This window comes from Phodopus roborovskii, unplaced genomic scaffold (assembly GCF_943737965.1).
Source record: "Phodopus roborovskii unplaced genomic scaffold, PHOROB, whole genome shotgun sequence".
Lineage (NCBI taxonomy): Eukaryota > Metazoa > Chordata > Mammalia > Rodentia > Cricetidae > Phodopus > Phodopus roborovskii.
Window position 1 is genome coordinate 26,309,853 of NW_026125295.1, and position 19,708 is coordinate 26,329,560.

Here is a 19,708-nt window from a genome sequence, read left to right on the forward strand (position 1 = left end):
CAGGAGGCAGAGACAGGTGGATCTCTGTGAGTTTGAGGCTAGCCTGGTCTACAGAGTGAGTTCCAGGACTGTTAGATAAAGAAACCTTGTGTCGAAAAACACCCCCCATACATACACCAGAAAAACAAACAAACAAACAAAAACCAAAATAAAAACAACCCTGGGAAATTGATGAAAACAGGCTCTCTAACATTTTTTCATCTGTTCTCTGGCCCCAAATTCTGCTTTTATTATATTTAACAGACATAAAATAATTCTATCAACTTTCAGCAAACATTATAAAAGCTTGCTCTTAATTCTTGGAATCTCTAGCCTGGCAATGGTCATGCCAGAAACCTAGGCCTCTCAGCTCTTTCTGAAAACTAACGTTTTCATTTCAGCCCAAACAATCAGAGATTCTTGAAATTCAACTGCCTCAACACACATTCAACTGGAAAACTTTGAGTTATAGAGGAAATTAAGTAAGTATTAAATGGCCTCCCTCTTTTTCACTCCAGAAAAAAAAAAAAAAGAAAGAAAGAAAGAAAAAAGAAAAAGAAAGAAAGAAAATTTATCTAAGCATCTCTTTTTAGTCAAAAACTATTCTTGGACTGCAAAATTGGCTCGGTGGTTAAATGCTTGCTATTCTTGCAGAGGACCATGGTTCAATTCCCAGCTCCTATGCTGTGGCTCATAGCTATATAGAGCACTATTTGTAGGGTATCCAATGTCCTTTTCTGTCTTCATGGGCACCAGGCATGCAAGGGAACACACACACAAACACAAACTAAAATAACTTTTTAAATATTTTTTAAAACATGCCATTTCTTGAAAATGTATTTTAGATCATTTGTGATGATCTGGGTAGAATTAAAATATGCTTTGAGAAATCAATATTTTTATTCATCTTATCAACATTATTTATCTTAAAGCTAAAAGATGATTTCTAAACTATTACCTAAAATATGCTCCCATGTCCTCTTTTCCTTCATAAATGACCCCACAAGGAGGAATTCTTTGAACCAATCTTCCTGTGCACTTCTCAAGCTCTGTGGGGGAGGATAATTAATTCAGCTAATATTGTCTGTAAGTTATTGTGATAAAATGGCATGCTGAAGAAACCCCTGGTTAGGGAGTGTTTTTTTGAGAGAGTCTTCCAATGTTGCACAGGCTGACCCCAAACCCACTATGTAGCCCAGACTGACTTTAAACTTTGAGTCATCCTCCTGCCTCAGCCTTGCACAGTCTTGTGTCTATACCTGTAGTTAATAGTATTATGTTAAACAAAATGATCCAATTTTTATTGTCATATTTCACAGATCAGGAATTACTCTGTCCAATCCTTGTGAATATTCCCAAATGTTGATGCCCAACATGGTAGTGAGTCCCCCAAGTCTAATAGCACTCAACTCCAGGCAGTACAGGTCTACACAACATGCACTAAGTGCAGGCCCCTTTTGCTATGATCCTGACAGGTCCCCTCATGTTACGGTTCTAATTGGCCTGACAAGTGCTCATAATTAAATCATATGAAGAATATTAACACTGTTCAAAAGTTCTTCAGCATATTTAAATGGCTATGAACAGCTCAAGGTTAAAGTATAATCTCTTTAATTTCATGGAAATTTAAAACAGAAGTAATTTCCATTCTTCCTGAATACTGGAATTTTCAACATGGAAGGAACAGAATCAGAGCTTGAGTTTTGGAATGGTATTGTGCTGGTTAAGCATGTTCCTTGTAACATATCCTTCTGGAAACCTGGGAGGGAGGGGAAAGTGGGGGAGGGTGGAAATTATTTGGCAGCCATTAAGAAGATACCTCAAAGTAGTTGTATTTTCCTAATATGATAGATGGAAAATTAGTTAAATTTAGAAGGAAATGGAGGAAAACATTTAGGGTGATTTGTATTTTTTCCAACAGAAAAGCCAATTTCTTTCCCCCTAAAAATGCAATGAAGTAGCCAAGCTAAGCCACAGGTCAGTGGAAGTAATGGGTTAGTTGAGTCTAAGGAGAGCTTAGGCACGGTTCCTGAAACGTGTAATTTGGGCTGTAATTGAGTGAGTTAATGTTAGTCAACCTGCATTTTTCTGTGTATGTCATCTCCTTTAGAAGAACTAAATTCCATTTTGAAACATTTGAGAACATGGTGTTCTATCACTGATGCTGAACTCTTAGTGACTCGAAGTTTTACCTATAGCCCTGAACAATTTCACATTTGTTGTCCTTTACAGATGGGCCTCTCTGGGAGAAAATTTCAAATCCTAGCTTGCATGATAAGCAGCTGAAATAAAACAGGTTAAAATTCTGTTTCGAGATTTAAAGTGCTGTGTTTGTGTGCAGATATGTACACAGATGCATATATAACATATATGATTATATTATTTACCACACCTCTCATAAGTCTCAAATTTGTTTTGTTTTGCTTTGGATGACTGATTTGAAGATCAAGTTTCAAGGGTGAGTAGGCCCTTAACTACTTTGAAAAACATTTGCAGAGAGAGAGCGTGCGTGCCAGAAATCTGAACAAATAGCTATGCTCAACTTTGACAATTATTAATAGCATTTGGGGAAGTAACTGACCCTCAGTGTTTGTATCTATACAGTAAATTAGTGCCGCTCCTGATTGTTTCCTATAGCTGTAAAATGAAAATATAAGCAATGTAAAAACACTGTCTCTGGGTAGAGGGCAGAGGGCTGGGAAAACAGTACCTTTTACTGTGTTTCTAACCTGAGCTGCCTTTCTTTAAATGCAGGGAGACCAGAAGTGAAATTACTCCCTAAAGCCCGAGCCATGCACAGTAAATATTCATATCCTTCCAAATGAGTTTCTCTTTGCTCTCCACTCTCCTAGGATAATGTTTCCCTCTTTCTGCACTCCTAACTCCCCTCCACTGGGATAAGACAGTGATTGTATTTAGCCCTGTGCAGTGCAGTGTGAAATAATCAGGTCATTGATTTCTGTGGAGGCCCTAAATCTGCAACCTACAATAGCTACTGTTCTGCAGCAAATTAACAGCAGCATCTTCACAATCAAATAGGCAATTTATCTTGACGTGGAAGAAGCCAAGATTTGCCTAGGAAGAAGAGGGTTTGATGATAGAATACTAAGTTATAAAAAATGGATGGGAACAACTAAACTTTGGAACAGAAATGGCAGGGAGACTCAGAAACAATTCACAGGTGGTGTGGAAGGAAGGGATGCTGTCACATTACATGGCACAGAAAAAGTGATAAAACTACAACCTGGTTTTTGTTTTTTCTTTAAAGAAATGGTCTGAATTACAGTTAATTAAGGATCAGCAATACAATAACCTAAGTCTCAGGCAAATCTCTCATCTACTCATGACTGTCAGTAGCACAGTTTGGATATTTAAAGAGAAGAAGCAAAAGTCTTAGGAGAGCTAATATCAATTCCTTAATGCAGAGGAACTAAAGCGTTAAGTGTGGGCTACTGAGTAAGCATGGTGCTCATGGCAGGTGTAAGAGGCAGAAGAGGATCATTATATATGTGGGGCTAATTAATGGAGACTTTCTCAGCAGCCGTAGAGCCCAGCTTCCAATGCTAGTCTCAGAAGGCCAGGTGCCAGGATACAGAAGTGTAAAAAGACCAGCAGAAGAGATGCTCCAACTACAACAGGCCTAATGACTTTGAGGAATTCATGTGCCTAAAAGGGAGCCAACTGTCAACCAGTGAGGGACAGGAGGTGCCGCGGAAAATATCTGTTGCAGTCTATTTGTTCTGAGAGGGATCATATAAAACATTTATAATATAGAAACCCTATTTGAAATTAACAGACTATTTGTTTTTAGTAGTTTCAGGTTTATAGAAGAGAAGAGCATGAAGTATTCTAAATATGATCACACCCCTTTCCCCTTGAATCTCACATTACATCTTGAGCTATCCGGGGTCCACTTGTTACAGCTTCCCCCCTAATGCTGATTGATACATTATTACTGATTAAAGCTCATTATTCACATTAGGATCTGCCCTTTGCCTTATACATTCTACGTAGAGATTCTTTCTTGATTTTCCTTAAGCTTCAATTGTAAATTAATAAAATGTTTGGCATGAGTCTATACAACAAATTAGGAGATCTCTCAAAATACTTTGTAGGTTCTTTGCTATTACAACAAAAATTAGAAAACTTCTAATAAAGAAAATTTGGGATATTTTACAGAAGTAAATATAGGCTGTCCTATTTTGAGGGAAATCTTGAGGGCTCAAGCAAGCTTTCTACATGGAAAGTGTGCAAGGCAGTGATTGGCACACATGCAATTCTTAAGGAATGCAAGAAACTGTCACTGCTGTACTTTATAATTCTTTTTTATTTTGTTTTGCTTGAGACGGGGTCTAAAGTAGCCAAGCTGGCCTTTAGCTGCCTATAGAGATGAAGATGACCTTGAACTCCTAGCTTTTCACTCTCTGCTTCATACGTTCTAGTTTATAGGCACGTGCTACCACATCCAGCTTTGTATTTAACATTTCTTTCATGCGGTAGAATTTACTTGAAGAGAGAAAACAAATGTACCTTTAGTAGATCAAGAAAACCATTGACTAATAGCTTCAGAAAGTACCAGAGCTCTCAAGAAAAGTATAGTTAAAGAGAACAAGATCACAGGAGATGCAAACAAAAGGCAAGTGGTCCGGAGTCATATGGGAACACAGACCTGAGGCATGTGCCATCTAGTGGCAATGGCCTTCAAGTGTGCATTTGCTTATAAATGCCGAGCAGTGATGTCACCATCGCAGTCAGGATTCCATTAATCATGAGGGTTGCCCACAGGAAATGAGCTTTCCACCTGCCTCTTAGGTAGTAAAGATTAGCAGGCATGAGTGAAACAGGCCAGTAAAACCTCTCAGAGCTGTAGTTAAGACTGACTTCTAGTTCTTTTATTGGGACCATTTTAATTTAAAGACATAGGAATGTAATTGCTAAATCTGGTTGAACACTTCCCACACCTGAAGTGCTAAAATTCTTGGACCAGAACACTGTGATACTTCTCTGTGCCAAGTTAACGGTGTTCTACCAATTATCTTTTAACCCTATTTTGTCTAGACATGTGCCATATAAATTTTGTGGCTATGAAATCATGAAATCAGTTGATTTGGTGATTTCTGGATAATATGCATTAGATATTGTTTGAAATTATTTCCATGCCTATAATCTGTGTTTAGTAAATCCTAAGAAAATTGTTCAATCTCTCTGCTAAATTTGGGAACGTGGAACATTTTAGTGCCAGTGGAAATCACCTGGTGCTCTTGTTAAGAAGCAAACATGGGCTCAAGAGGTCACGGTACCACCTGGGACTGTGCCTGGTTAACAAACTCCTGATGCTGCTGATGTGTTGGAGACCCAGGTATGCAATTTCAGTTGCCAAGTATGGGCTTGGAATGCTCCAGAATCAGTGATATTTCATGAGAGTCACTAAACAGTCAGAGCCTGAGATACCTGTCCTAAAACAGAGCTAATGGCAGAAACATCTATCTGTACTGACCATTGTGAGGTTAAAATGAGACAACAAATACAGAGTGGTCAGTTAGGGATAAGCACTCAGAAGAAGCTAGCTGATGTCACTTCTGCTGGTTTTTTTCATCTGTTTGACAATGAAGGGATGCATATTTCCATTAACTCTGTTCTCACTTGGCAAGTTAGTTATTGACTCGTGAAAAGTAACAGCAACAGAAGGGCAGCCCAGCAGGATGCATGGGCACGTGTGAGGAGGGCTCGTGTGTGAGGGTCAGACTGGGATGCATTTGATAGCCAAACCCACAGTGAGGAGGTCCTGTGACTCTGCTTCTTCCTTGGGGTCTCCTGCCACCTGTCCCCAAGGGGAGAGGGAACCCAAGCAAGTGAGTAGGGTAAGAGGGCTTGTGAGTCCACGGAGACAGCTCTTCGCTCTCTGGGGAGACAGTTTAAATGCTGCAACTCGTCTTTGTTCCAGAAAGAAAAGGGAATATAAAGGCTAGGAACAGTGACAGGGGCATCTCCTAGTTTGCATTAAGTGGCACTCTCCTGTTATAAGGCTCTGTATGTGGCAGTAGTGTCCTATAGCAAAGCTCCTAGTGCAAGTCTTAGTTATGTATGTGCACCAGGGGGAAACTTAAAGCAAGAGGGTCATGGTGGAGATAAACCAGGCATCCAGGCTTAGAGACAGCTTTCAGGGAAAGTTTAGTACTCCTGGCCTAGAGACATTCTCCAGATAAGGGCAGTCAGAGAGCAAGAAGTCCTGCCGAGGAGGAGGGAGTCCCCCTTTTGCTGAGTTTTAGAAAGAGCTGCCAGGCAAAGATAGACAGCAACCTCTGTCTGACCAGCAAGGCCTTGCAACAGGTTGAAGACAAACATTTTCTTTGATGATGATGGCCTCTATTTCTCTTCACCTGAACATCACCCACACAGCTTCTAGGAAAGCCCCACTAAGCAGCCTCCAGGGTCAAAACTCTAGCACTTTCTGTTTGTTATGTGGCTATCTTGGTTTTCTTATACTCATCATATTCTTGCCAAGGTGTGTGTGTGGGGGGGGGGGTGGCTCCTTAAAGGTGTATGTTCCCAATTACTACCCTACAGTCAATAATCATATCCAAACTCCAGAATATGCATTTCAAGATGTGGTGTAGCACCGCCTCCCCATCATATTTCATGGTGTCATGACCTATGACCTCTGGCCTCCTTGAACAACAGGCAACATGAACTTGGATGCGGGCGTCTGCTGTCCCATCTCAACGGACAGGATATCCACTCCTGGATTCCTGTTTGGCTTTCTCTGGAACAGTTTAAGATCTCAGGTCAGCAGTCACATCCCTAGAAGACTCACTAGTCCCCTATATGTTTCTGAAGCTCTACTCAGAGCAACATGTGTGCCCTGTGTCCTAACCAAGTCACAATCAATCATCAGAGCCGATTTTAGTTAGGCTACCTAATCCCAGTCAAGCACAAAGGACTTTAAGGGGGAAGCAAAAACTACCAAGGAGAGCCCTACTTAAACTTCTGAAATGCCGTTGCTGTTTGAAGATATCAAGATAAGCAGGAATAGAAATAAGTATATCCTCCCTTATTCTTTCCTACTTTTTGTCTGAGTGTGCGTGTGTGAGTGTGCGTGTGTGTGTGTGTGTGTGTGTGTAAGTGCTACATATATTGTAACTCTTCTATCAAACTTTTGTTACATGAGACTTTACATTATAGGGTGCTCGAGGGTGAGAGGGTGAGGGGAAGGCTTGTGCTATTTCATTTACTAGGAATCCCATAGCTAGAAGCCTTCGGTTACAGCCCTGCAGGAGGGCTCTTCAGGCAAATCCCCTTTCAGAATACTCTTTAGTAATTTCCACACGTTTCTTCCACGATTAGATACGACTCTTGTCCCACTCCAGCTCTTCTACGTAACATTCTTCAGTGCTTCCAATATTTCCGTTTCCAATTTGGAGTCAGGTTTCATTTTTCCTTGGGAGTTCTTCCTTTTTCCTCCAGGTCCCGCCATTCTACCCCCCTCATCATCCGGGGCAGAAGGGGAATTAGACTAGTAAATCAACGTGTGTGCACTCTTCCACCTCCTAATTAACCCTCTGATGGTCTCCATCGTCCCTTCCTCCTCCCTTTTGTTGCTTTCCCCATACACATCCCTCTCCTCTCTACTGCCAGCAGTGGAGTCCGTGCATGCTTTGATATGGGTAGACTAAACCACCCTGCCAGCATCCGGGCTGTCCCTTCACAGATTAAAGATTATGTTTCTTATTCAGCTGTGGCTTGGAAGGAACATATTTATCCCCCCCCCCCCCCCGATGCCGGTGATAGCTACTCCAGCCAGAATTCAGAGTAAATGAATGTACCCAGGAGGTCCAGGCCTTCTAGCCTGACTTAACCAGCCTCTCTGAGCTATTTTTGAAGTCCAAGAAAGAAAGAGCAGTCCAGATGATCTCAAGAGACAAAGAAAAGATGGATAAGAATAAAGGACCCAGAGAAGGGAAAACAAAGAGAAGTGTGGCTGGAAGAAAGAGAGAAAACGGGCTTTGGGACTTAGAAGAATGATCCTGGGGATTCTGGCAAGTCCTCCCGTGGGATGCGTGCCTCTCCATTGCTGCCTGCCAACCCAAACTGTTCTCATTAAAACACACAGAGGAAAACAATAAAAGAATAGTTCCCCAGGATTGAAAATGAACCACAGAGTGACGAAGAAGAATTCTGTAAATCCATAGATGATGTTATCGCTGTGGATTTTTATATTGTTTGAATTTACTTGTCTATTTTCCTACTGATGGGGTCTAAATTGTACCACTCTGGTGACCACTGAAGCTACACATCTCCTTACAAAGCTACAAACCTGTTCATGTGCAAGGGGGTCCCTAAGAAAAACATGAGGTGTACAATTATGCACAAAATACAATTTAATAAATGTAAAATGTTTGTATATTCATAGATATATTGTAGTAAATTTATTTGAACAAGTAAAGAACTAATGATTCCTAGAGAACGGTATATCTGGAGTCTTTCTGTATAACATATTGCAACCTAAGAAGCTGAGTTAGGTGGATCATGGTGGACAAAGATTATAGGTCATTCCAGTAGAATTGAGAGCCAAGCTATAAAAAGAACAATATTTGGAAGAAAATTCTGGAGAAATTTTGGAGATATTACCAAAATAAGCTGTACATTTGAGGTTAAATTTTAACTGGAAATCCACTGTCCAGCAAAACCAAAATTGTTCCCCCAAATGGACTCGCTGCAAACAGCAAAAGTTTAGATCAGCTAAGAAGAAAGTACCTTAGGGTTTTAGGGCAGAGAAGGGATTATCAAAGGAATATAAAACTGCTAATGACATAAGAAGACACTATGTCACCTGAGAGATGCACTTACAAACTACATAAGTGAATATGGATTAATGTAGGCCACATATAAAGAGCTCTAAAAAATTGTGGAAAATGGACAAAACAACTCAAATGGAAAAAAGGATTATAACAGTATAACCAATTCAATAACCAGAAGTCACAAATGAAGGCTACAATGCAATTTTATTTTGTCCCTACTAGACTGTGAAACAGCAAGAGGAAAATGAGTAATGATTCTCGTGTTATTTTGTAAAAACCTGAGTGGCTATTTTAGATTTAAAGCTCTGTACTTTCATTCTTCAGTAGATAGGAGAGATAGCCATCAAGTCCAGGAACAAAATGCATAATAACTATGGTGTTGTTGCTACCTTGCCACACAAGATAAAATGATAATATGTGTATTTCCAGACTTTATAGCCACTCTCCTTGTATTCTAAAGCAGCCTTCCATCCTAACTAAATACAGTGAAACATAAAACCCCAACTGTTGCTACTCTGTCTTTGCCCAGGCTTTTAAAGCAGGTTCTTTTTCTTCCTTCCTTCCTTCCTCCCTCCCCCCTCCTTCCTCCCTTCCTCCTTCCTCCCTCCCTCCTTCCCTCCTTTCCTTCTTTCTTCCCTCTCTGCCTCCCTTTCTCTTTCTTTTTCCTTTCCTTCATAGGGATTATAGCTCCCTAGATGATCTGATGAAATGGTGAAATCTGTGCAGGCTCTCACCTATAAAAATTCATGACTAACTTAAAGACCTTCGTTCCTCCCTGAAGTCTTTGTGTATGACCTCAGGGTTCTTGTTCCTCAAGTTAAGGGCTCATTGTGAATTTGTTCTCTTTGTAGGGTTAGAACTTAAAGACACAGATAAGTCTCAGGTTCACCCTCTGAGCTGCCAATTTCACATTTAGCTTCTGAATGGCTGATGTGCCCCTTATTTAGGGCTAAGGGGTCAATATTGGGGGGGATGCTGGGATCTAAAGGTCCCCCAGGTGAGCAGTTGCCCACTCAGAGGGCAGCAACAAGCACCTATGAAACCCATTCAGAATTGTGCCTCATAGACAAGGCTGCTGGGCATCTTAATATTCTGTGTATATTAAGGATTCCTATGTGGAAATCAGTCCTGAGTAATGTTAGCATGAATGATGTAATTAACCTCATATTTACAAGTACAGGCTATCCTGGGTGAATTATCAAGAGTCCAGTAACCTTAAAGAAGTAAAGTATATTCTATCTTCCTTCTAGCTGCCTCTAGTGAGAGAAGGGGGTTTGATTTCCTCTATGCAATCATAATTACAGCTAATTTTTAAATACCCAGATTTCACAATCACTAGCTATAATGACAAATGTATGAACTTGAAATCACAGAAGGTTTAGTTTATTGGGCAGGTGCAGTAACTCAGTGAAAAACACGGTGACTGTAACGGGTTGTGTTAGATGGATAAGAGGCTGCTGAGAGTGTTCACTCCAGGGTCAGGTAGACGCTACCATTTACTACTATTTAATTACTGTGTAGCTTTGAGAGAGTCTCAGACTTGGCAGCCTTGTTCATAAACATAAGTAACAACAGTGGTTATCTCATGCAGTTATCATTTCAATGAAATGAGAGAACACTTATGAAAAGCTTATGTTAGCACCTGGCATGAGAGGACAAAAATCAAAGTGCTAGTTCTTTCTTTCTATAAATATTTCTGGTATTGGGCAGTTGGTTTAAATTCTCCATTAATAGAGAAATTAAAAAAGAATGCCAGTCTCATTGCTCCTATAAAAGCATCTTGGGCCATCAAGATGACTGAGTGAGTAAAGGTGCTCTCCGTCAAGCCATCAAGCCTAACAACCTCTGTTCAATCCCCAAAAGTCCATGGTGGAAGAAAGATGCATAGCCATATATCATCCTCAGAGGTCCACACAAATGCCATGGTATGTGGGAGTCTACACACACACACACACACACACACACACACACACACACACACACACACAAGTTCAAATGAAGTTATACCTCCTGGGGCAATAATGTTCTACTCCATACTGACTCCTCCTTACTACTTCCTATCTCCTCCTTGTCTCCTAGTCCCACCTATCTTGCTTTCCTATTGGCCAACAGTGCTTTATTCATTAACCAGCATGAGAAACATATTTACAGAATGACATCTCCCATCATTGGGCTACTGATTACTTTTCTCCCTTGGCATCTTGCATAGCATCTGTTGGTACTATGAGAGCTAATTCTTAGGAAGAAGGCTTTTGCATCAGATCCAGTAGAATCATTCAAGTCCTGTGTGTGGAGTCTTTAGCAATAGAGACTTACCTTCAAATCCTGGGAGGCAACAAGAGTACAGTGTAATGCCTGTATTGTTTATGGGGTGTCTCTTGGACTCCCTTGACCAATAACTCAAAAGGAAGTTTCTCTACTCTTAATATAGTTAAGGCACACTCAATAAGATAGGATAGAATTAATGCCTACTACTGTAAACCTAGCTGACTAAGCATGGCTGATGATGTCATGGTCCTTAAAGTAGAATCTACTACTCTTTCTTACACCACTTTTTTAAACCAGTGTAACTTCTAGCTGCATTCTCAACAATCTTACACCCACAGATGAATGTGGCTCTCATTCCTCATCAAAGAAGCAGGTGAGACCACTACAGAAGTCTACAACTTGTCCAAACACAGAGAGCAACTGATTGTGGGATGCACAGGTCCAACAGATAAATCTACAACACATTGAACACTTGCACACTCGAGGCTCTGGGGAGTCTGTAGAATATGGGGTGGAAAGAGTGTAAGAACCAGAGGACTAGGACATCTGCCGTGTCTTATGACGAGAAGCCACACCCATGAAATCTCAAAAGTATGGCCATTTAAATAAGCCCTATACAATAACAACGCCAGTTAACACGTCAACACAAATGGGGGAATCTCACAGGCCACACCTCTGGGGAAGAGATTCAGTCTTCTCCATGGACAAGCCTCTGATAGGTTATCTAATCTCCCATGGTCAGTACTAAACACATACATACTAGCAACGTTAAATGGATTCAGCAGTTTGTTTCTATCTATTTATATGTACATATATTAAACAATAAAGAAGAGGTCATGAACTTGAGACAGAGATGGGGAAACAGGAGGAGTTGGAGTTCAGAGAGAGTTATAAAAGATGAAATAAAGTACTTGTGTATAAAATCTCAAAAAATAAAAAAAGAAATCAGCCTGCACAATTTTGTAACTCCTGTTATACACAGTTTAAACAAAGAAAAATTTCTGAAGATTTTTCCAGAACTACACTTTTCCTTAAGGCACTATTCAAATTTCTGATTATGCATATAACATGCATTAAGAGAAGCCAAATACAGTGAAACACATCTCGGATCTCTGCTCTTGGGAGGCTGGAGGATGGTGACAAGGTGAAGCCAGGCTTTTCTACAAAGTAGATTGTAGGCTAACTTTGGCAAGCCTGGACTACAGAGTGACCCTTCCCCTGACCAAAAAAAAAAAAAAAAAAAAAAAAAAAAAAAAAAAATTAATTCTTAGTTGCAATAAGTGAGAATTGCCATATCTTTTAAATGGAAATATTCTGGAAAAAGCTATTTCATGCATATCATGGATGGCTCCTTTTACTTTCTGTGGACTATTCCAGATCTCAGAAAGACTAGAGATCGTTTAAGAAATAAAAGTACAAAATATAAATATATATAGATATACTTAAAATTAGATGTACAGAGGAAATAGGATATTAATGAAAACAATTATACTATAATTAAGTACTGCCTATTCATCTTGGAATTTTATCCATTATACAATCCAGATCCTTATAATACAAAAGTGCTCAAGCTGATGTTTGCTATGAACCAACAAATTCCTGTCACGATGCCATATATATGAGAGTCCTTTATGAGTGTGGCATGGTATATAGGGTGGAGGGAAGTCAAGGGCACACTCTACTGGTCCAGGAGCTAGGCTTTTGAGTTCTGTCTTGACCATGGCCTTGTTTCTCACTGATGACAACACTGGCCTAATTACTTAGCTTTTCAAACTCCTCTACAGGCTGAGCAGGTTCAATGATGTGGATCATTGAGTCCCTTACTAGTCTCAAAATTTATATATTGATCTCCTGCACACTCACTGGTCATGAAGGCCTCCTTGAACAGCTTTGTGAAGAACAAGGCACGCTGTATCTGTCAGGTCACAGGCAGTTTAATGACCACTCCAGAATCCAGATGTGATGTGTTTTCACTCACACAAGCTTCCACTGTTCAGTACTAAACTCTCTAGCTACTTCAGCACCTAAACCATGCTACACATTTTCACAGACTATAGAGCTCCTTGTTCTAACTTTGATTAAACAAGTGTTCAGTACAGACTCTCCCTGCTTTCAGATTTGTGTAGAGCCCTGACACCTCCTCGGATTGGCTGACACACACTGAACACCTCATAAGAGAAGGGTTGGAGGCATGATTGGAGCGTATGCTCAAAATCACGTTCTTGGTTAAAGTGATGATAGATGCTGCAGGCATTGAAAAACATCACAAGTAGAGTTGGTGTGTCTCACAGTTTAAGACAGATGCATCATCACAGCCATAGCAACTGAGCATCTTTCTGCAGTGGGACTTTCATGTCATAGTAGACTGGACAAACTTCACCATGTTGGACCTTTTCTGTGCTGTGGAGAGCTGTGTGACAGTGGTGCTACAGTTTGACTTTGGACCCGTGACATAACCAATAAATACATTGAGAAGGGAACAAACAAAGATCTACAATGCATCAACCACAAAGCCACCCCAGCCATATACCATTCTGCTGATATTTGAAGCTGTCTGTTTCAAACTTCTTGCTTATAAATTTTCCTTTAAAAGAAAACCCTTGGCGTATAGCTACTGTTATATTTCTGTCAAATGTAGGTAAGCCCTGCAAAGATGATGGGGAAAATGCACTGAGACCACATACATTACTCAAGCTAAGTAAGAATGTCATTGGCTTCACATAACTCAGGCCTAGTGGTCCATACACCTAAATCAGAAGCACAAACTCAGAGAAAATCCAGCCACCCAGTAGCAGTTTGATTTGCTCTGAAGCCTGATGTTTGTCAGAAGATACAGAAATGTTGGATCAAGGCTGAAAGATATCTATATAGATGAGATGTCGTATGTCTGTGATGTTCTGGCACTCAGTGGCAGGAGGCTTGCCGAACATATCAGATCCCCAGAATGGAAATGCTATAGAACATCTAAAACACAAACTGAGTGAAACAAACCCAAATATGATGTGCTAGAAACAAACACACTTGGTCTAAGAAGTAAGAGTCCAGGAGTCTGGGATCCGGTCCCAGATTGCTGCCCTCCAGTCCCCTAGAGCACAGACTCTGAAGGTCACTTACCCTATGACCACACAGGAGATGGCTGTTCCCAAGAAGGCATATGTTAAAATGGATCCCAGGTTTTGAAAAAAGTGTCGCTGGGGAGAAACAGAAAATATTTCATAGAATACATCTGCAGTTCTTGTTGAAACAGGAAATACAAGCCTGGCTACTCACAGCCTCCCCTTGTCTCATTAATTAAGAAAATCTTCTTGGAGGGTCATTCTGGATTTACTTCACCTGGGTGTGAAGCTTAATAAGTGATTTCTCCACAAAGAATAAGTAGAAAAGAAAAGCAATGAAAAAAGCTGGATGATGATGACAGGGGAAAGATAACCTACAGAACTGTCTAAACTCCAGAAGATGGAATAGGCTGGTCCATGAGTGGTTGGGTCTCTGGGAAAATTACTTAACCAGACACAGTTATCAATAAGGGCTTTGTAGAAATAACACCATTACCCTTTAAAATGCTATTCCAAGTGACTTAAATGAATATTCATGGAATATTCATAGAACAGTCTGAATTCTCTCCATCACAAATCTTCAGAATATGATACAATCAAACATTAAAATCCTATGTAAGTAGATACTTTATGACTCAAATATAAAAAGATGCCTAGTACTGACGTAGAGCATGAAGAAGGATGACCTGCAAAAATCTAACTGGAATCCTTTCAAATGCTTGCTTAGGAATACTCCCTTCCAGACTTTTAGTGAGAGCTGAAGAGCCAACATTGACAGCCAGAGGGAGCCTGGAGTCCACAAAACAAAACAACAAAACCCAAAATTCAAAAAACAACAACAACAAAAAACCCTTCCGGGTCTGTAATGAAGAAGCTACCTGGCTGCTGGCTATGGCAGGCCATAGGGAAACAAAAGTGGGCCCTGAAGGTCCTCAAGGTGGTGTCTAGGCAGCAGAAGAGCAGCGAGTTCCCTCTGCCCTGCTCTGTGGCACAGCACTAGCCACCTAAATGAATGACCAACCTGTGGCATGGACAGTCAGCCTGTGCCAAGCACAGGCTCAGCAACTGAAAACTGTGGCTCCGCGGACAACAAAGTCTTTCTGACTTTGTTTTCTAGTCATAAACTCCGTGTGAGCCAGTATGTGAGTGCTTGGGGCACAGTCATCTAGGATAACACTGTTCAGTGGACAAATCACACAGGCCACATACGTCATTTACAGATCTCCTAGAGGGCCACATTAAATAAGGCTTTAAAAGGTGAAATGGAGTTTGTTAATGTTTTGTTTAACACAGTATATTCCTAATGCTATGGTTTCTTTACGAAATCAGTATAAAACAATTGAGATGATTTACATTCTTTTTTAAATGCTAAGACTTTAGTATCTAATGTACATGTTGCACTTACAGTGTATCTCACATTTAGACAAACCACAGTGCTCATTAACTATGTATGGCTAAGCCCTTGGTACAGGTTTAATAGATTTAAAAGAATTCCAAAAATGTCACGGTTGAACATTTATTGCATGATCTACACAACGCTGTTCTTACTGAGTTGGAAATCCCATAAAATATAACTACTTCTCATTAATGTTGGCAAAATTTTCTACTTAGTGATAAAGGAGGGGTTCACTCTGTAGAATTACCTTCTTCAGACTGTATCCTGCATGGAATATAATGGGAGGTAGTAAAACATTGAAGAAGATTTCTGGGTCAAATGTCATCTGCCAAAGAAAGACAAATGTAAAATTAGACATGTGTTTACAAAACAGGTATAGTACATTTTCAAAGGTTGTATGAAGGTTATATTTACGTGCTATTAAAAAAATAAGAAAATATAAAATTAGAAATTTATAAATACACTATCATGTAGAATAATATTTAAATCTAAAATGTGTATTTTCATCCTATTGTAGCAATAACAGCAAATAAATATCAATGAAATCTGTCAAAGAAGGAAAACTTTTTCTTTTAACTTGACTAGTCATTCCTAATTTTATTTTATTATCCTAATTTCCACTATATAGTCTAGAATAACCTTAAACTCACAATTCTCCTACCTCAGCCTCTCTAGTACTGGGATTATATGGCAGACATTCTTCATAGCTCAAGTGTGTTTTTAATTATGTTTCATTTTTTATTGGTCAGAAAGCTGTAGTGCTCAAGTTTTTAGCTGTTGACAAAGATTCAAAGTGTTTCCAAAATAAAAACGTTAGATATTTGGTCTATTTTATCTTCCTCCAGAGTTTAAAATATATTTCCAAAATGAGGAAAACACATGTAAAAATGAAAATGCATTTTCTAGCACTTATACATTGCTTTTTACTTGTGTTGAAATAAACTTAGCCAAAAAAGTTTGAACTGATGTAAAGTATAATGAAATGAGGTGTGAGAATTCTTGAATCCAATATCTGCTGTGCACTTGACAATTTGCAAAGAGCTCATTTGCTTTCTAAAACCATCCTACACTAGTCCCCATCTATCCCCCTCCCCCCCTCTCTCTCTCACACACACAAACTTACCTTTAGGATGCTCATCCAAATCCTTCAGATGCCTAGGTTTCACACTATAACCCGCAATCTCCCTCTTGTTGCGTTTCCTCTCACTCCTCTCTGAGGCAGATCCCAGAAGTGGCTTTGCTGTGGATCTGTCCAGCCTCTCCACCCAGGCTGCCTCTTCTCTATGTGTTCATAACCCTTGGCCCCTACTAATAGCGTGGTTTCTGACATACTCTGAGTGATGGCTGGCTTGCTCTGTTTTCTCCGTTAAATCTAGGATCACAGTAATGCCTTATTAATTCTGTCTCAACTCCGTCGGACACTTCCTGTGCCTAGACCATAGCTCATACATATTTACTCAATATGAAAAGAAAAGAGAATTACCTTTGAGAGTCAAACCTGCTAAAGGGGAATGAGCCACACTTGGCCCCATCACAAGTGCGGGACAGTAGAGAACATTCAGCAAAGCCTCTCTAGGGCTCGGTGGCTTTCACTTTGGGACAGCGAGACCACCGTCAGAACTTCTTTCTTCTCCATGCTCAGTTTCAACTCTGCTCATCTAATCGATATGTAGGTAGGGAAGGTGGAATGAGTAGGAACTGCTAAGCTTGGCCCTGCCTCACAAGCCCAGCAAGGCACACATTAAGGCTCCCGTACCAGTGAGCATCTGCGCGGGTCATCTCTGCCCCTGGCTTCCATAAGAGCCCCATGGTACACTGTCCTAGCTAAGGTTATCAATGTTGCAATGAAATGCCATGACTTAAGCAACTTGGGGTACAATGGGTTTATTTGGCTTACACTGTTCATCACTGAAAGAAGTCAGGACAGAAAGTCAAACAGGGTAGGAACCTAGAGGCAAGAATTGATACAGATGCAATGGAAGGGGACTGCTCACTGTCTAGCTCCTCATGACTTATTCATCCTGATTTCTTATAAAATTTAGCCAGGGACGACACTGCCCACAATGGCCTGAGCCTCCCCATCAATCATTAATTAAGAAAATACCCTATGGATTTGCCTAGAGCCTATAGTCTTATGGAAGTACTTTCTTAATTGGGGTTCCCTTCTCTCAGATGACTTTAGTTTTTGTCAAGCTAACATAAAACTATTCAGCACATACATTCTCAGTTTTCTGCCTGAACCCCATGGCCTTGTTCGTATGGTATTTTCTCCACCAACATCCACTTATTAAGCTCATAAGAACTGGGATGTGATAGTTCAGCTTATCATTCTACACCAATGCTAGGAGACACTGCGGGATGAAGATGGTCAAAGATTGGCTGTTTTTGAGTGGGTGACTTTCCTGAGCCCATCAGTTATAGGTCCTTGGAGCCACACAAGGCCTGCCTCCAGCAGGAATGGAGGTTGTGGCCTGTTTTTTAGCCTAGCTTGCTGCAGAGTGTTTTACGTGCTCTACAGACATAAAATGGGGGGCTGGCAGAGCTGCTTCCTGCATAGCCGTGCCCTCGGTCACACCCTACTGGTTTCCCCTCCTTAGCTACCACATCACTTATGTAATTCCAGTTTCTAGGGAAAGGGAGACATCTTCAGCTCAGAGCACATCCTTACTTGTTTCTCTGCATCATATATAATTTACATTTTGCAGTTTTTTGTTTTTGTTTTTGTTTTTTTTTTTTTTTGGCAGACTGAAGACTACCTGGGAGGCCTTTGACAAGAGAACAGTCCTCATTTCTCTCACTCCTGGGCTACATACACTCACACAGTACTGCATAACTACCAGGTAGCAACTGACCAAATACCTTAGAAATCGAAGAAAGGCCAATACAGAGAAATAATGGAAGAGATGCTAACTTGGCAATTGCTATTCATTCCGAGGGACACTGTGGTATACCCTGGGTGACATTTCATTGAGCACCCACAGGAAAACAGAGATGGCAACCTTGCATTGCTGTGACTCTTCACTATGCTATTCATTCTGAAAGGTGTAATAGGCCCTAGAGTGGATGAAGTTTTCTTTGGGCTGCCAGGCCACAAAAAAAAAAAAAAAAAAAAAAAAAAATGGAGACTTATTATCAATTATGAAAGTTCGGCTTATAGGCTTGTTCCTAACTAGCTCTCATAACTTAAATTAACACATTTCTATTCATCTACATTCCTTTACATGGTTCAGTTCCCTTAACCCCATCCTCCCTGACCTGCTTCCTGTGTGACTGGCTGGCGGCTCTGCCTTGGCTCTGCCTCTCTTCCTTTCCGAGGCCTTTCTGTTCCCAGAAGTCCTGCCTAACCTCTTCCTGTCTAGCTATTGGCCACTCAGCTTTTTATTAAACCAATCACTGTGACACATTTTCACACAGTATAAAGGGATACTCCCCAACACCCTAGAGATGAAATGCCAAATCCACTTCACAGATGAGGAAATGGGGCTTCAAGATTTTGAAATGCCTCAGCTGGTCTAGATTAGACAGCTAGAATTCTGGATGCAGGTTTCTGCCTTCAAGGCCCTTTTGTCTCTATCATTCCTCCACATACTGCATGCTAAAATACTTACCTTATGGCATCATAAATTAGTTAGATTTGCTCTGCTCATCATGATCCGGGGGACCTTTGTCATCAGAGCTATAAACAAAGTGTGCTGCTGTTCGCTGGCTACAGGACTTGAGACAGTTTTCAATGTTACTGTTGAATGAAAGATTGATTTGTCTACACACATCTTAAAGGCCTTTTGCAGCCCTTGTTTAATAGAAAGATTGATTTGTCTGCACACATCTTAAAGGCCTTTTTGCAGTCCTGTCCTAGACAGCAGAAGCAATGTGACTAAGACCTATACTCCAAAGCAGTAGTTCTCAACCTGCAGTCCTAGACATCTCTAGGGTTACATATCAGATGTCCTGCATGCCAGGTATTTACATTACAATGCATAACAGTAGCAAAATTATAGTTGTGAAGTAGCAATGAAATAATTGTGTGGTTCGGATCACCACAACATGAGGAACTGTATTAAAGGCTTTCAGCATTGGGAGGTTTGAGAACCACTGCTCTAGAGTTCTCTGCTAGGTGGGAAGGCAGACAAAACTTAACTGATCACTTCCCTGTTAGCTAAAATGATCAACAAGCTTTCCAATGGACAGAGAATTTTGTGAAGAAAATGACC

General features: G+C 40.5%; 1 protein-coding gene across 1 annotated transcript in view; it reads right to left on the bottom strand.

Moving 5' to 3' along the window:
* Slc9a9 (solute carrier family 9 member A9) overlaps positions 1 to 19,708 on the bottom strand; it is a 521,392-nt gene that overhangs the window by 464,389 nt on the left and 37,295 nt on the right. Inside the window, exons 3-4 of the mRNA XM_051207129.1 lie at positions 15,745 to 15,822; positions 14,160 to 14,236 (exon numbers count right to left, since the gene is read on the bottom strand). Coding sequence (XP_051063086.1) covers positions 14,160 to 14,236; positions 15,745 to 15,822 — 155 coding nt within the window. The remainder of the gene's footprint in view (positions 1 to 14,159; positions 14,237 to 15,744; positions 15,823 to 19,708) is intronic.